Consider the following 16,762-nt stretch of genomic DNA (forward strand, 5'->3'; position numbering starts at 1 on the left):
TTTTGTAGAGTAATTGAAATGTGTACGAAATGTATTAGTTACTACATATTGTAATCTTTGAAATGAAGTTAGTTACGAGCTGCATGCATGACGGTACAATATGACTTTTCGAAAATTTAAATTCCCTTTTGTGTGCAGTGGATCTTGTCTAAGAGATTCGTGGTTATCCCTACGACTTCTCAGTATTCGAGTCAAAAACCTCGAGAAGATAAAACAGTAGCGGCAATTACGCATTTCGTGTATTTTCCAGACATTCTTAGTACATCAGACTTTGATTATACAACTAAATTTGATATACACAATGGTTTTTCATTGAACAAAGTGACTTTCCAGACGAGATAATGTATAATTTCAAGTATAGACGTGGTTCAGCTGACGTAATAAATTACGCGACCGTTTAGCTTCTGCACTTCTCGATAATTTTCTTTTATACATGCGCCTTGCTTGTCGCACAGCATCCGAAACAACTTCACTTGGTTTTCGGAAATTCGAACTGGTTCGGGAAAAACGATCCAGGTGACGCACTCGTGGAATGGAAAAGTCGTGATGGATCCCAGGTAATTATAATAACCCGGTGTTTGGCAGGCCTGTCTCATCCAGCCCAAGCAATCTACGATAAACAAGTTGATAAAAACTTATATAGCATATTACAGGGAAATCAAGTATAATTTAGAATAAACTAGTAAAATAGAGCATAATACTGCAAAATACAAAATATTTCAGCATTTAAAGATTATACATAGTAATGCAGCAAATAAAATGTTGTCTTGGCCATACTTGCTGGCAGTTTCGTGACCGTGTCAGCCTGGATGATGTTGCACAAGCTGTCGGTGATCCTCGAAAACAATGGGTGTTCGTCCCAGACGGGCATGTGATAGGCTTGCAGAAAGTACGAACAGATCGCGAGTCCGTCTTTCTTGCCCCAGCAATTCTCGATCGTCTCGTATCTCTGGTTGAAATGTACTGCTTGGGCTTCCATTGTGAACCAAGTGCCATTCAAGGTGTGCTCCGCGCCTTTACAGTTCGAAGAACTCCATCGGAACACCACTTCCGACAACTCGTACACGTCGTTTGACAATGGGCCACCTCGAATTGTCACTGGACTCTTTTTTCCCGCAAGGGTTATTTGAGCTGGTGAATATTTACAAATGTCAATGTGACACTAAACATTGTACAAATAAAACAAAAAGTTCAGAAATGCGATGAAATAATGTATATTGTTTTTTAAAATTCTCTTTATAATATAAATTCAAATAAATATTGTAAAATGCATAAATACAGATATAGATTTCGTCTAACGGTATATAAAATTAATAAGAAAGAATAGCCAAAGAATAATCGTAAGTAATGTTACAATATTTGTGGAACTGGTGGAGTTCATTCCAACGACAATAAAAATAATCTCCAAACATTCGTTTACCCGTCTTGCCAGTATTTCGCAGTTTTGCTTCGCCATCTTTGCTCCAATGACCGCTCATAACAAGCGCAGGAAATTTAATTCCGACAGCTTTGTCCTCCTCGATGTCGACCGGAGACTGGCCCCATTTTCGACCGTCGCCTTAGAGAAGGTCATTATAAAATAATCATGTCGCTTAGTTACATTTTAATCGATGAAAACAGTTCTCACCCGCACACTGCATTTTATTTCATAGCTTTCGCTATATCCGTGAAAATATATAATTTTGTTCTGTCCTATGACTATTCTCCAATTTAGATATATTATCAAATCTTGCGTGCGTTCGTTTCACATATTAAACATTTAATTTTCGTTATTCGTCAGAAATAAGACAACATCGATCAGCTCGCGTCCAGGTTCGAACAATTAAATCGTCCGTTGCGCTTGAAGTTGTCTTCATATAAATCACATTTGATACTCCCGTTTCTGGTTAACGTATCTCGATTAATTAGGGGATCAGTTTGAAACGTAGCTAAAATTTTCAAGTAAAATTCCTGTATGTGGAGCTCGTGACGTGCCATCGACTCTATAAAACGATTCAAAATGATTAATATTTCTGTGTCAGAATTCATGATAGTGTGCAGCAGCATTCTTCTCGTCTGTAAGTCAAGCAATATCTTTATATTCATGTACGAAATATACATGTATAAACTGAAGTATGCATTTTATCCAGATTAACGTTTCTCAAATTTCAACTTTCAAGGAGTCCATGAATAAAGTAGAAGTTCTTATCAACCCCTATTTATGTCTCAATAATTTTTATTCAATATGAACACTAATTAACTTGTCCTTCTTGTTTATTAACCCATTCTTTTCATCGAATAGTATTAAAAGTACCAATTCTATTAACTATACCTCCAATTTGAGAAACTCTGATCTAGATTTTTATTCGAAATAAAATATATTCGACCACTGAATCATTCGTTATCACGAATCAAATTTTTAAAGTTTTACTGCTGACCGAAATTCTGGATTGGACACAATTATTCCCGTGGCTGGAAAACGAGTGCCATTTCCCTAAATTCTCGTTTGGCTACTCGGAGCACAATGGTCCTCACGTGTGGAAAGTGTTGTATCCGGCCAGTAATGGCAGCAATCAGTCGCCAATCAACATTACGACTCGGCTGGCTGTTGTCGTGCAACCATCGGAGCCTCTTCGATGGACTGGCTACAATAAAGGACCATTATCGATGACTATAGCGAATAACGGAAATAACGGTGCGATTTTTTCTATTGATTCGTACGAACGAAACCTTAGCCTATTCATGTTAGCCATAACTAGCATAATATACTACGTAAAAAGCGTTCTATATTGTTACTATACTCTACTTGTAACTACAATCCTGACAGAACCCAATACTTGACGTGCTATATTGTAATTACGCTGCACTAATTACTTTTATATACTACAGAACGTATCGTCAGTAAATTATTTTCCTTGGTTTTTGCGAATTTATCTCTAGGAATTAGTAGTATTGTGTCCTTAAAAAATGCACAACGTCACGTTACATTATGCTACTTCCAGTGATAGTGAACACAATGTGGAGAAGCTCGTCTCGGCCGCATATTCAAGGAGGAACCTTGACTAACATTTACGATTTCTGTTCGATGGTATTTCACTGGGGACAGTCGAACGGAGAAGGCAGCGAGCACACTTTAGATTACGTTCGTTTTCCTATGGAGCTGCAAGTGTGTCACATCAGTCGGAACTTTAATTCACCGTCGGAAGCCATCGCTGAAAAAGCCAGCGACGCCATGCTGATCGTGTCGTTCTTTTTCCAGGTCTATAATAATTATCTTACTACAAGTTTGAGCTGTTTAAAGTTTGAACAATTTTTTTCTAAAAGCAAAGAACGTACTTAAAATACTTTATCGTATCTAGAAGTTCGCGTATATTTTTTAAATTTATATTTGTTTAAACAATGATTTATCTTCCTCCATCGTTCTCAACTTTACGCCATTTTATAGGCGTGTTTTGAATACCGTCGCGAAATCTTTTGACTTTATTTTTATTTGAAGATTCTCTTCCGAAGATGGTAATTGCTTGACACAATATATGGGGAGGACGAAGGTTGAGGCACAGCTTTCCAGTTTAGGCTAGTTTCCAGTCAGTTTCGTTGATTATGTGTCCACGTTTACAGATTACGAATGCTGACAATCCTTACTTGGATCACATAGTAACAAATTTATGGCGAATCGCTCAGCCTGGCACCAAGTCCCACATTCCACCCTTCCCTCTGGAGTGGATTCTCTCACCTTTCGAAAAGCATTACTATATGTACAGTGGCTCTCTTACTCAACCTCCCTGTAGTGAAATCGTCACTTGGATCGTACAACCCGAGCCGATCGCTATATCTTCGTTCCAAGTAGAGTATTATGTTGCAGCGATTACAGTGGAGCTTCGATAGTTGCTGAAAACGGTGGAGGAAAGTGCAAGTATCGAAATTCGTACTTATGCAACTATCGAGGTTCCACTGTACTCGTGAAATAATCTATTTCATTATCTTTCTTAAAAAAATAGTTATTGGCCAGATGGATCGATCATAGTCCACTTTATTATTAATTATTGATCTTTATTACTAATAATAATAATGTAGATAACAATACTCGTTTGTTAACGAATAACCTTTAAATAGATGAACTCATGCTAGCAGAAAAAGCAAACTATATTCTCTCTTTAATTATGAATAAATATCTCCTTCTCATCTTTAAATAATTTCATTTAATTTCATTAAAAAATAGCCAATGCATATCAATCCACAGTATAATAATTTATTCTACAAAAGGGTTTAATGTGGAATATGACCGGTACTCCATGCCAGTAATTCATGTAAATTTGCGAATGATACGATACGAACAACTATGTAACATTCTATTCGAGTTTATTCTGTTTCATATTGTCAATATTGATTTTCGATACAGGTTGCGCAATTTCGAAAACTCCGCTCCGTGGACGGTCCTATCCTCTTAAACTGCAGGCCCGTTCAACGACTAAACGAACGCAACGTGTACTTCTACGAATAGCGCCCGGCCTCAAGCAACTTCCCTTTAAATGCCGTAAACACGTTTGTCCTATCGAATAGAAATTAATCGTCCGACTATACGCGTGCTTTGTGTACATACGTCGTCACGTCCGTCGATCCTGAAATCTCGTGAAACCACGGTAACGCGCGACGCTGTTGGAAATGTAAAAGTAAGTGTAAAAATCAGTGTCATTGTACAGAGAGCAGTGATTTTTATTGTTTCTCTACTATATCATTTACGAATGCGCGAAAAAACGTCCAATAAACGTCATAAGAAAATAAACGTGTAACAAAGTTAGATTCGCTTATCGCAAGGTACACTTTACTTGGCACGTGTTATTGTAATAGATTCTTTTATCATCCCTCAAGGTTACCCACGAACATAAAAACACCCTCTCGGTGGCGTTATAGAGACTATCGTAGAGGGGATGCATATCTCCGTTTCCCATTACGAAACGTGCACCCCGTTTTCTCGTAAGCGATTGGTAGGCAACTATGAATTTCTACCACACACATATACATAATAACTGCGTACATTCACTCTTCGACGGATATTTTTCTCCAGTAAAAAATCACAAGGTCGTTTCGAACATATGCGCGTGCCAATGTATATAAATCGCGAGGGTGACACGGCGGAGTCTGCGTAAAATCGTCAACGAACGTTTCATTGACAATTTTTTTCCGATAATGTTTATCCTATATTGACTTTGAAGGACCTCACGGGTTGTCAACGTGCATGTACATACATCGACACTAATTTTTCGGCATTGTTCATTCATCGACACGAATTTTGATCTATAATACAATTTCATGACGTCAAATTTGTCACATGAACGGACGATTAAGCCGATTGATAGTATTATAATACCAAATAGATTCAATTTACAAACAAATTTTGTCGGAAACATATTATCGATGAAAGTACGTGTCGATGACAATTGCTATCTGAGTACTTATAAATTGATGACGCATAAGTTTGTCAGACGTTGTTATGAAATTCGTTGTAAATATTGTCGACGTAACATTAGTTAATGATTTTAACAATAGAGCAGACCCAACGCGGAAAATGAGTTCGTGTCGCGTGTCGAACGAGATTCGGGGAAAGTGAAAATATTTTCTTCAGTTTCATTGCGCGATCGCTTCGTTCGCACAACGCGTCCTCATCGTCGGTTGCGTGTATTTACAAATCATTTTACAAAGAGAGTAACTTTAACATTGGTATTCCACGGTGTCTTTAACGTTGCATCATATTTTGGTTTACCACAAAGGAAACTAATTGTATTCTCTGTTTTGATTAATCTATCGATGTTCAAATAACAGTATCAACAAATTTTGTTTACGAAATTTACGTTACCTCGTGTATTATGTTTGTTGTTTACGCTATCATTCGCAAATATTTGAACGTAGTAAATCCAGGCAAATGTAATTTTAAATTCATTATTGATTTTATTTTTATAATTGATTCATAATCATAATTGAGCTGCACAAATCGATTAACTCCATTTTTTGAAAAATCTTATTAAAGTGTCGAAGCACTTGGTATAGTCATAACTTTTTATATTTATAATAACTTTCTCGAATAATAAAAATGAACACCATTGAACGACAACATCTTTTTGGTCATTGAGTAATAAATAATTTATTTCAGAGGGCATTTTGATCGCATTTCTCAAATTTTTCTTTTATAGAGTTAATCGATTTGTGCAATGAACGGCTCAATTATAAATGTTATGAATTATTTGAATTTATATAATTTAAATATAAACAAATGGCACGGAAATCATACTCTCAAACGCATTCAAATTCATATTTAGGAAGACAATTCCTCCCTTTAATATATTGCTCTAACACACCAACAAGGGGAGAAGAATCGTCTTCCACAATACCCATTCAACTTTATTCAAAGAGCAACTTATCAATCCTAATATTAAAGTTACTCGTCTCATGTTCGAATTTATACTTATCAACGACGTCTTCGCAGTGAATCACAGAGTAAACGATAATTTTGCGACATTCGTACTCGGAGTGAACACGAAGTGACTAACGTCTATGTACAGGATTAATATATAATATATATATACTTCGCTCTTATTCGAATTGGTACGATATTCCTTGAAACACACATAAGGGACGGGAATTGCTTAGAAGGTTCCGAGCAAGCACAGCTTTCTATCATACAACGAAGTTCGCAACCCCTCCGAGTGTCCCTCGAATTAATTGTGACTAAACCAGCGTCTTATCCTTATCGTTCTCCTAACGACCAATCGCTATCGCGTGTGTCGTTCCCATGATCTTTATCATTGCAAAATAACGCTATGTCAAGAATACGCATCCGTTTTCCACGCAATCACCCACGGGGAACCTGAAATTGATTTCCTTCCTGCTTTGCGTTCACGGGCGTGGATACCGTCGCTCAGTCCACTTCCATGTCTCTTATCGTTCGACAAAGGAAAGCTGAAGTTATGATTCCGAACGTCTGAAATTGTACATACCGTGATCAATATTTCATAGGGGGGAAATAGAGTCAAGGGTGATTCGTGTGATAACGTACTTGTATGCCAGCCATCCCCATGCCCAGAATCACTAAAGTGAAACTCTCACTCTGCAGCCAACTGGTGATTTTACCGAGACAACCCTACAAATATTTCGTTAACGCGAAGCAAACTATGGGGAGGAATACGAGGTCTTTGCATTTATACATTTTCTATATTTCTGTGATATAAATCCTTTGAGTGCCAGAAGAAATGTTGAAAGGATGAAAGAATTTTGAAAGAATATTTTATAAAAATGAAACGTTATAGGTTTAACAAAAAATAAATTTGAAGAGCGATATATCGCTACATGGCAGTCAAAGGGTTAAACTAATCGCAATGATATGACAATTTCTAAAAACGTACTCTATTTGCTACTCTAAGTGTGGTATCTACAGCGACTGTACTGGATAAGTAAAAGTGCTCGAAAATCAACACTCCAACTAGGTCAATCAAAGAACTGTATAAATATGTAACAACGATTTGAAACTGTACAAAATTCCCCTCTATCGTACCAAGCAAGATCTGTCATTTTTTATCACGGAATAATTCACTGGCAGAACGGAATTACTTACCTCTTTATGTCGATATCCATCGTGACCCTCTTTATCTTCCACTTGACACGCTGCCTCGTCCTTTGGCTTTGGATGTAACCACGGTTCCTCAGTCTTTTGCCAAAGAAGACATTTTTATTAATACGTTGCTCGAAAATGTTAAGAGTAATTTCATTTTCACTTACATTAATTTTGTGAAACACTCTTGACACAAAGCTCATCGGACTTCCTGTATTCGTTTTCTGTAAGGCGACAAAAACATAATTTACTATCAGTAACATAGTTGCATGAGTTTTTGTCGCGATTGAAATTTGAAAAACAAGGTCTCTAAAGAAGAATTTTAATTAAAAATACAAAATTAAGGACTTTAAGGAATATAGAATACTATTTTATTAATATTTAAAAAATAGATTCCTCGAACCAACAATTGATGATAATTGATGAAAGCGACAAGAGATTGAATATATTTATTGAAAGATGAAGAATTATTTGTCTGTCACTGATTGGACAGAAATAAGAATCCCAATTGTACGATGAAATATTCCAGAGGGAACAAAAATTTAATGGTCCGATCGATTAAACGTCGTCGATAAATCGTCACGAGACAGTTTTATTCATCATCTATTATTGGAATAAAATTCAGCCATCTTCAATCACGTCTGCGACCCCAATTTTTCATACAAGTCGACAGGGCGGTGTTGTAAAAGTTTTTGGGATATCGTCTGGCAGCGTACCTCGGTATTTTTTAAAACGCAGCACGTGAGAGGGACCTGCCTTCTGGTTCCTGAAATTTGCCCGTCTCTCCACCAGGCCGTGCCATTGTAGTCCCCGTATCCATGTATTCCACAGCAATTAAACTGCAATAGAATCACCTATATGCTCTTTGGACCATCATAATATGCCTGGATGGACGGTTCTCCGAGCGCAGCGTTCGCCATTCGTGCACGAAATAAAGAACAATGTCGAAAAATCGTCATTGTTGGCATTGGTCAGAAAAGATAAATTTCTTCGTGGAATGCGAGAAATCAGGAAACATTTTCAAAACATTTTCCATTCTATTTCTAGGTTAATAATAAGATCAGTCAAGTATTTTGTCCACATTTTTCCTCGATAAATAATCGACGCTAATAACTTTGTTTACTCATAATTTGGTTCAAGTTTTCTTGTTACAGAAAAAGTTTTAAAATAAATATTCGTGGCTTATATTTGCCCATTATCCGAAACATTGTTTTGCGCCTAGGAGCCACTCGAATGCATCTAATCCGTCACTGGATAAACACGCTCTGAGAATAGATAATCGATTGCTATAATTATTAAGGCAATTATACCTTATACTGCGCGAAGTCGAGACTTTGGCTAAATGGGTCGCTGTTCGGTTCGTGGCCGTAGTCGTCGGCTAATTTGCTAATGAGTCTCTCTTCTAATCCGGACAGTATTTGAAACGTCATCACTCCCCCGACAATGGCTGTTATCAGTTCTGTGACGATCAGCGCGACCAGCATGCACATATACTGGACAAAGAGGATTGTATTATTCACTTTGTGTCCTGTAACGCTGTAACAGTGGTTCTTAACCTTTACGAACTTATAGCACAGTTTAAAAGAGGACTTCAAAGGTAAACTTTCTGACCTCGCAATATAGGAAGGCAAAAATCTCGCAGGCTTTCGAATAATTGTAATTAGGGAAATTCAACAGTAAATTGTTTGGAAAGTATACATTTAACGAGAAGAAAAATTTAATTTAGAAGATAAAGAAAGGATTTCTATATTTATGTTTGAACCAGGTAAATTTACACTGTATTCTTATATAAACTCACCCCATGATGTTAGGAATATTAATTGATGATTTTAATCAAATAACTTGAATATTCATTATGTAAAAATATTAATGTAAATGAGCTATGGACACAAGCTTTTGTAACTGTACAAGGTGTAAATGAACTTCACGTACAATTTTTGAAGATTGATAAAATTCAGGAGCAAACAAATTTTACTAATAAAACGTCAATAAATAATTCAACATCTACTAATTTCTAATTGATCCAACGGTTTTATACACTATCAAAAATAATATTTCGTCAGGCAGATTATCAAAACGTTTACGGTATAGTTAAGAATCACTGTGTTGAAATAAAGCTCGTGATGAGGGACACTGATGACACTTACGGCTAAAATGCATTGATTTTTGCGCAAAACGAAGCAACATCCGAAGAAACCGACTGCGACCACCGTGACACCGAGCCCGAGTAAACTGTAAGCTATTGAGTTACTAGTCACGTGCGGCGTGGCGTCAGGTACGAAGAGATTTAAGAGATGTCCTTTGCTTGGCTCAAACTGCAACCCTATACCGAGTACCGTACCCCCTGCCAACTATCCAACAATTTTTTTTCATGTAACATTTAGTGAGGGTAAACACGGCGCAGGACAAAATGATAGCACACCTCGAATTGGTATACATTTAAACAATACATAGGCGACAGGCAGACTAAAATTTTAATATTGATATCATTATTTATAGAACAGGGTTGGGCGCCATGATTAATTCAGCGCACTTAACTGTGTTTTTAATTTGGTTTTTTATCGAATTATTAGGAGAAATCATGTAAGGTAGAGTGGATAAAAGGATAGCACACTGCAGGAGAAATAACAGTTAATTCACGTGCACGATAAAAGTGTGTTTATATTAATATCTCGATGGATTCGTTGGCTCTTTCGGCGAAGAACATTTGTTGGGTTATGGTACCAACACCTGATGCTTGCTGCGGATCGATATCCCAAAAGCCAGCTGAAGATATGATACGGTAGGGTGCTATATGAATCTGATTTATACTTGCTTCGGCAAGGTAGGGTATATCTACCATCCACTTGTGGAATCGATTCAGCACTTGGAAATAATAAAAGGAAGGCCATGTAACCAATATAAGACCACATCGTGCGTATATGCTCAAGTATCGTATTCTAAGACTTAAAGCTTAAATAAAAATGGTATTGCACAGAAACCGAATGGATGTTTGAAAGAGTGAAGATACATTGGTAAAAATAAAATTGAGTTGAAAAATTCGAATACCGAAAGAATGGAGCGCTAAGGAAATTTTTATGAAATCAGCCTGACAGTGGACGCGTTAACCCAGTTCCCAAGTTACAACGAGTTTTCAAGATACAACGACTTGTATCTGCTTGTCTTCGCAAAAGAGATCTTGTAAGCTTTCGTGGTTCCCTAACGGATGATACTGTTTGCGGCTTCTTGGTATGAACCGTGTCCTTTGGGACGCACGTGCGTCGTTCGGACAGTATTGCAACTTTACGAAGAGTTTGGATAACGTAACATACTGTCGCGAGTTCTATAGCTCCTGTATACGTTTGGAAAAAGAAATTAAAAGCACACCACTATCATTTAGGATACGATCGGGCTGTATGATTGCTTCAGCGCACGGCGAACATGGAAAGTAGTGGCGCTATAGGGCGAAGCAATGCGCCACAACGACACTGATGCGTTTATGGCACCTGTTTCGAATGTTCAGACCACTGGTCAACATTTACAGACGTTCAGCTGAATAAAAGACGTTTAGGTTATTCTAGTGATCCGTTAAATAGTGTATGAAAACAGTGAGAGAATATTTCTGATGTTTTAGAATATTTTGTTCTGAGATCCTTGGAAATTAGCCATTGATTTGATATCTAATTCTATTGTTTCAAATTGGAAGTGTAAGGTGTAAACAGTTCGAGTATGCTACCACTTTGTCTTAGTATAGGTACTAGGTATAGGTACAGGTTACTGTCCATTTAACATTTAATATGTTTATTTTCAAGGGAAGATTTGACACTGTGAAGTATCAACTGAATATCTGTGAAAAATGCAAGGTGGTTATCATTTTGCCCTGTTGTATAAATTCAAACACTAGTTTCTATAACATAAAGGTACTAATCAAACTACTTTAGACTATTAACTTATTGATCTTAAAGTAAACATGGAGCTTGTGGAATTAATAGTCAGAATCTATGTTTGTCTATATCTACCTATATTTGTTAAAAATATTTTCGTGTTCGTTATACTTAGTAGTCAATTTTTGCAATATAATGTATATATACATTCTATAAACGAATTCTGCAGAGTGCTGAAAGGGGTTCAGGGTTCAAAAGCCATATTCAAATTAACTAAAAAAATATGTGGTCAACGTATTTCAAAAATATTAACTCTATCAGATTGAGAATTGATTTTCAGTTTCGATAATAAACTGATTTAAATTTGAAATTATTTAACTGCAAGTATTATTCATTTATGAAGTATACAAATATGAATTGTTGTTATATTATGTTATGACATATGAACTCTATACGTTCTGTATATGTTTGCTATATTAGTACATGGCGTGTATGCATACAATTCGCAGTTTAGCAATTACTGATTGGTCTAACTGATCCTATATGTTCAATTTCATTGAATTATTCTCTGTTCCCCGTATCATAGGACAATGGTACTCTTCAAAAATTCCAGGCTTTATTTGCATCACTTGTCAAACGCATTTTACTCATTGGTTAGTAAAAGTAAAAATTTTTAATATTTGGAAGAATACAAAATTATTATTACTATATAAATTAAATGCACTTCAACCTGAACCCTTTTTTTAAAATACCCTGTATAGCAACATGCACATTTCATTAAAAAATAAGACCATTTCTTCTCTCGACAAATATTTTATAAATTTATCTTTCGAGTGCTACGATAAATATTTAAACTTCCAGTCGAAATTCAGAACGACACGGTGCTACGTGAACGAATAATCGTTTTAAGTAAATGTTTAATACCTTACCAATATCAACAAGTTGAGCGCGAATAGAACAATTTTCAAATATTTCATGCCGGTTTGTTTTAAGGCATCAAATAGTCATCGATCTGTAAACATAACGTTGGTCATGTGAATTACTTTGTCCTCCAGACGGCTCCAATTTTTTGCTTCGTTAAATATGAATAACACCGACATATCCAGCGAAAAATAAAGCTCGATTCGCCACGTAATTCCGAATAATAAAACACCTGAAATTTACATGGCTGTTGTATAATTATTTAGCAACGAAGGATATTCATTGGACTTTTAAATAAGCCTTTCTATAATGGAATTTTTAATTTTACTTGTATCCCAGTTCGGCGGTGACGCGCGTTGCTTTTAAATTTTTACAACCCAAATAAATATAGGTACGTCAGTGGCGATGTTTAAATGGTCCAGATTGGACGTGGGAACCAACAATTCTCGACGGAACGGCTGAAGGTTGAAAATTGAAACCACGATGTACGGATAACAAAGGCAGACACGCGAATAAAAATTTATTAATTCGCGTGGAAAAATTTAAATTTGAGAAGAGTGTTGTGTGTAGGAATTTTTGTTTCAAGAAATAAGAGGATTATTTAATTTTCAGTTCCCTACATTATTTCTTAACTATTGGTTGTTCTCAAAAATTAAAAATTCGACAATATATGAAAGGGTACCCTTCGTCTTCTTTCCTGAATATTGCTTCAACTTTTACTAATATTATTTTACATTGGTCAATTTTTTATTTTCGTACAATACGTATAGCCAATTCGTCCATTGAAATTTATATCCAACGAAGAAAATTTATGAAAGGCACAGTCGACGAGTTTTTAAAACATCGTAACGGAATAGGCGAGCAATAAAAATTGCTAAATTTTTCATTGGGCGTTTATTGCCTGGTGAGAACAAAGAATGGATCGACTCATTTAAGTCAGATCACCGTGGAAACTAAGCTTGATAGGGAGAGCCTTTAGAACCTCCGTTTTACTCGGGGGATGCAATTATAACTTGAAGGTGGACATTGTGCGCTCACAAAGGGGCTCGGAAATTTCTGCGAAGCGAATACTACGCGACGTACTATTGCGAAAGTCATGGTAACACTTGTGTCAATAACCGAAACGATCATGGTTGTTCAATAATCAGGCTACTCAAATATTTCAAATGGCTATTCTAACAAACTATTTCTTGAACTTACATACAGCAATAGAAATACTTGCGAGTGTAAGGAATAAAAATTGGTACCTTGAAAACTGAAAAATAGGTAATAATTTAGCACGATGCAGGACACGTTGACAAAATAATCGATGACCAATGGTAACGTTTGCCTAGTATAAACTCCATATTGGTGCGTTCGTAACAAATATAGACAAAATATGGATACAAATTTCGAATATCGAATGAAAGAGCGACTGTACCTTGTCTCGTAAAAAATACAATCTGGATTATGAAATGAAATTATAATTTACTTTAAATAAACAGAAACTCATCTGAATAACTCTTTGATGGAATGAATATTGGAAATAAATATCTCTATGGAGCTTTCATTCGTCGTTCATTATTCCAATCAAATTTAGCCAATTTGTGCGTCATACATCGACGGTTTATACTAGACAACGGTACGATATTTAAACCACGCAAAACAAAAAACAACGAAAAGCTGTTCGTAGTAGATAAAAAATTTAATAAAAAATGGAAGTAATAGAATGTTGAAAAGAAAAACAAGTAACATTTTTACCAAAATTGATGGAAGAAATATTAAAGAACATCTGCAAACGCATGAATAACGAGATTTTTTCCACGATATTAGCGGATGAAAGTATGCTCAACAGGCCAATATTCCATCGCTGAAACGAAGGCAATTAGAAAGAAGGGAGCAGGAGGATCGTGGTATATACAGTTCGCGACGTTCACTTGGTCTTATAGTATAGCGCCGAAACGCTAGAAATGCTTTGACATTTTTGTCTGTAGTTTCAGGACTTGATCGAAATTACTTGACAGAGACGATTTATCTTCACTTTTTATCCTCCGAAGAAATAAAATCTTAACAGTGTGTTCCTGTTAGTGTCACACGAGGTAAATTCATTTAAAATAATTAATTGAATCGCTGATATCAAGTGTCATCTCTTTGTTTCTCTTATTTTGATTTCTCTCCATTTATCTACATTTTGTTTAGAAACCTGTCTAAGAGACGCTTATCTCTGCTACTTCGTGAGACTACTCGTCTTGTACCAGACGTGGAAGATAACGATGAGAAGTTTGAGTTTGGAGAGGATTTAAGAGCGATTGCGTTTGAAACTCGGCGCCTCTTAGACAGGATTCGCTGCATTTCGCACCGTTACGTTGAGGTCTGGTTAATTGAAAATTTCTGTTTGCCGTGAAACATTATCTCAATCGATACTTCTTCGAAGTTCCTCAATCGCGGTTCTCGTCAACAGAATCGTCACTCGAATTTGTACCAAACTAATCGATTATGGACACAAGGGTTCAGCATACGGCTGCACAGTATCAATTAGTACGTTAGTCGCGTTAAAACAACATCGAAATTGGTCGAGATCAAGGGCTTAATCCATACTAACGCGAACGGGGTATGCCTGGGTTTCCATCGAGAACCGGAAGTTCACAGTTAAACGATCGCACTTACATTCTTATTAATTAATTCGAATGGTTACGTGCGCGAAAATTAATTAAAACCACTGACGTTCACGCCAGGAGTAATTACAGTGAAGTTAATGGAAACCACGTTGAAAACAATCGTTAACAGTTTTCAATTGGGAGGGGGTGGGGGGAATGACCGAAGTTGAAAGTAAAAGTTACACAAGAAACGAGAACGAGCAACATTCGAGTAATAAATAAACAACTATATTTAATCTTTGAGGAATGCTTCATTTTAGAATTTAATTGGTACACTGGGAATGTTTATGTATTTATGACAAATGGAAATATGCACAAGTGTGAAAATGTTTAAAATATAAAATACAGGTTTAAAAGACAAAACATATTTTAATTTACATTTGTGTTCTTCACGTGTGTATATAAAAATATGACTTTGCCTCTAAAGATCCACAGTTTATTAATTAGTAAATGATAGACGGTTGCTCAGGTTCTATTAGTTACTTGAATGTTTCCTCTAGATTAGAATTTTGCCTATCTTTGACTGAAGAGCTGGGGAGAATGACCCGTGCGTGAAACTTGGAGCTTAGGTGTGGTGGTTCAAATTATGCTAATGGCTGTGCTACATAAAGTCCATTCCAAATGTATTATATAAAAAAGAAATTAAAGGAACTATTCATTTATCGAAGAAAGAAACACGAAGTTCTCCATTGTGAGTTTATAGCATGATGAGAACAAAGAACGGATCGATTTAAATCAGATCGTCGTGGAAACTAAGCTCATATAAAAAAATATTGCGTAAAAAATAAGTACAAAGTAAGTTAATAATTAAACTACTGATTCTATACATTTATGATCTATGCTAATATAAAAGAACGCACGTAAAAATGTTTTTCTTCTACCTACACTCGGATAAAATAATTTGTCACAACGATCGTTGCTCAGGCCCATTCTCAACAGCTCATCAAAACCGACGCAAGACCCAAGTTCGTCTATGAACACATACAACTACGTACGACTACATTACTTGCCATATTACCAGTAACGTTCGTGTCAACAGGCTTCAGCAGCAACGCGGTCGTCGACGCCAATCCCACCACTCACTCAGGAGAAACAGAAAAAATAAAGAAATAAAAACAAGATAATGAAAAAGCTCCAGTCGTGTAACGACGAACGACACTGCTATTTTCTAAGCGAGAAATTCCTTAAATCCATTCACAGGTGGTCATGGTTGGCACTTCCGTCATCGAGGGTTTCGATCCTCGTCGTCCTGGCGATTAAATTCAAAACGAAACCTCGGGCGTTCCAGGCACACCGATCAAAATCGACCACGGACGAGTTTCGTCAACCCGAGGGACGTTTGGTTGGTGAAATTGGAATAAATTGCGATGGTCACACGTGCCGATTCCCGTGGTTCTGTCGCGAGACTCGATGGTTCACCCAACACTCAGGAGAGGATCCTGGCGCGTACTATCGCGTCGATGCCGTCGAGGGTAAATGCTGGCAGCTCTCACAGCGTCTGCTTCGGGAGCGGCACGCTCACTATGTCTCCCTTTTCGACCAGCTTCCTCCCTTACGTCGTCTGGAAGCTGGGTACAGATGCGGCTGCGTCGCGTCGTGACGGCGCGGCGCCGACACTCTCTCGTCGCTTCTAGTCGATCCACGCTCTTTACCGAGACATCTCCTCGCCCGATCACCCTTTGTCCTGTCGATAACGGAACGTCCACTGTTCGACCACTGACCGATTCACCAGGCACGGGACCAGCTGACGAGTTCGAGTG

The 16,762-nt window shown here is 36.9% G+C and overlaps 3 protein-coding genes across 4 annotated transcripts; 1 reads left to right on the forward strand and 2 right to left on the reverse strand.

Annotated features, from left to right (window-relative positions):
• Nucleotides 1-231: 231 nt before the first annotated feature.
• On the reverse strand, nucleotides 232-2,475 carry LOC128896340 (carbonic anhydrase 7-like). The gene is made up of 4 exons (XM_054159668.1): nucleotides 1,628-2,475; nucleotides 1,421-1,558; nucleotides 778-1,131; nucleotides 232-610 (listed from the first exon to the last, which is right to left on the reverse strand). The coding sequence occupies exons 1-4, from the start codon at nucleotides 1,638-1,640 to the stop codon at nucleotides 369-371; spliced, it is 747 nt and encodes a 248-aa protein (XP_054015643.1). The 5' UTR covers nucleotides 1,641-2,475; the 3' UTR covers nucleotides 232-368.
• On the forward strand, nucleotides 1,985-4,527 carry LOC128896344 (carbonic anhydrase 1-like). Its single transcript, XM_054159676.1, has 5 exons — nucleotides 1,985-2,057; nucleotides 2,405-2,674; nucleotides 2,982-3,238; nucleotides 3,598-3,822; nucleotides 4,379-4,527. Exons 1-5 carry the CDS (start codon nucleotides 2,000-2,002, stop codon nucleotides 4,478-4,480), a joined length of 912 nt encoding a protein of 303 aa, XP_054015651.1. The 5' UTR covers nucleotides 1,985-1,999; the 3' UTR covers nucleotides 4,481-4,527.
• A 150-nt stretch (nucleotides 4,528-4,677) lies between these two features.
• LOC128896339 (CD151 antigen-like) lies at nucleotides 4,678-16,742 on the reverse strand. Of its 2 annotated transcripts, none has more exons than XM_054159667.1 (9): nucleotides 16,013-16,742; nucleotides 12,375-12,457; nucleotides 9,730-9,933; nucleotides 8,893-9,075; nucleotides 8,299-8,421; nucleotides 7,750-7,806; nucleotides 7,586-7,678; nucleotides 7,031-7,114; nucleotides 4,678-6,955 (listed from the first exon to the last, which is right to left on the reverse strand). In XM_054159667.1, exons 2-9 carry the CDS (start codon nucleotides 12,420-12,422, stop codon nucleotides 6,893-6,895), a joined length of 855 nt encoding a protein of 284 aa, XP_054015642.1. In that variant the 5' UTR covers nucleotides 12,423-12,457; nucleotides 16,013-16,742; the 3' UTR covers nucleotides 4,678-6,892. The 2 variants fall into 2 exon arrangements, with proteins under 2 accessions (XP_054015642.1, XP_054015641.1); XM_054159666.1 differs by having other exon boundaries at nucleotides 16,021-16,741.
• Nucleotides 16,743-16,762: the final 20 nt, after the last annotated feature.

The sequence above is a fragment of the Hylaeus anthracinus genome, unplaced genomic scaffold, assembly GCF_026225885.1.
Source record: "Hylaeus anthracinus isolate JK02 unplaced genomic scaffold, UHH_iyHylAnth1.0_haploid 0, whole genome shotgun sequence".
NCBI classification, from domain to species: domain Eukaryota; kingdom Metazoa; phylum Arthropoda; class Insecta; order Hymenoptera; family Colletidae; genus Hylaeus; species Hylaeus anthracinus.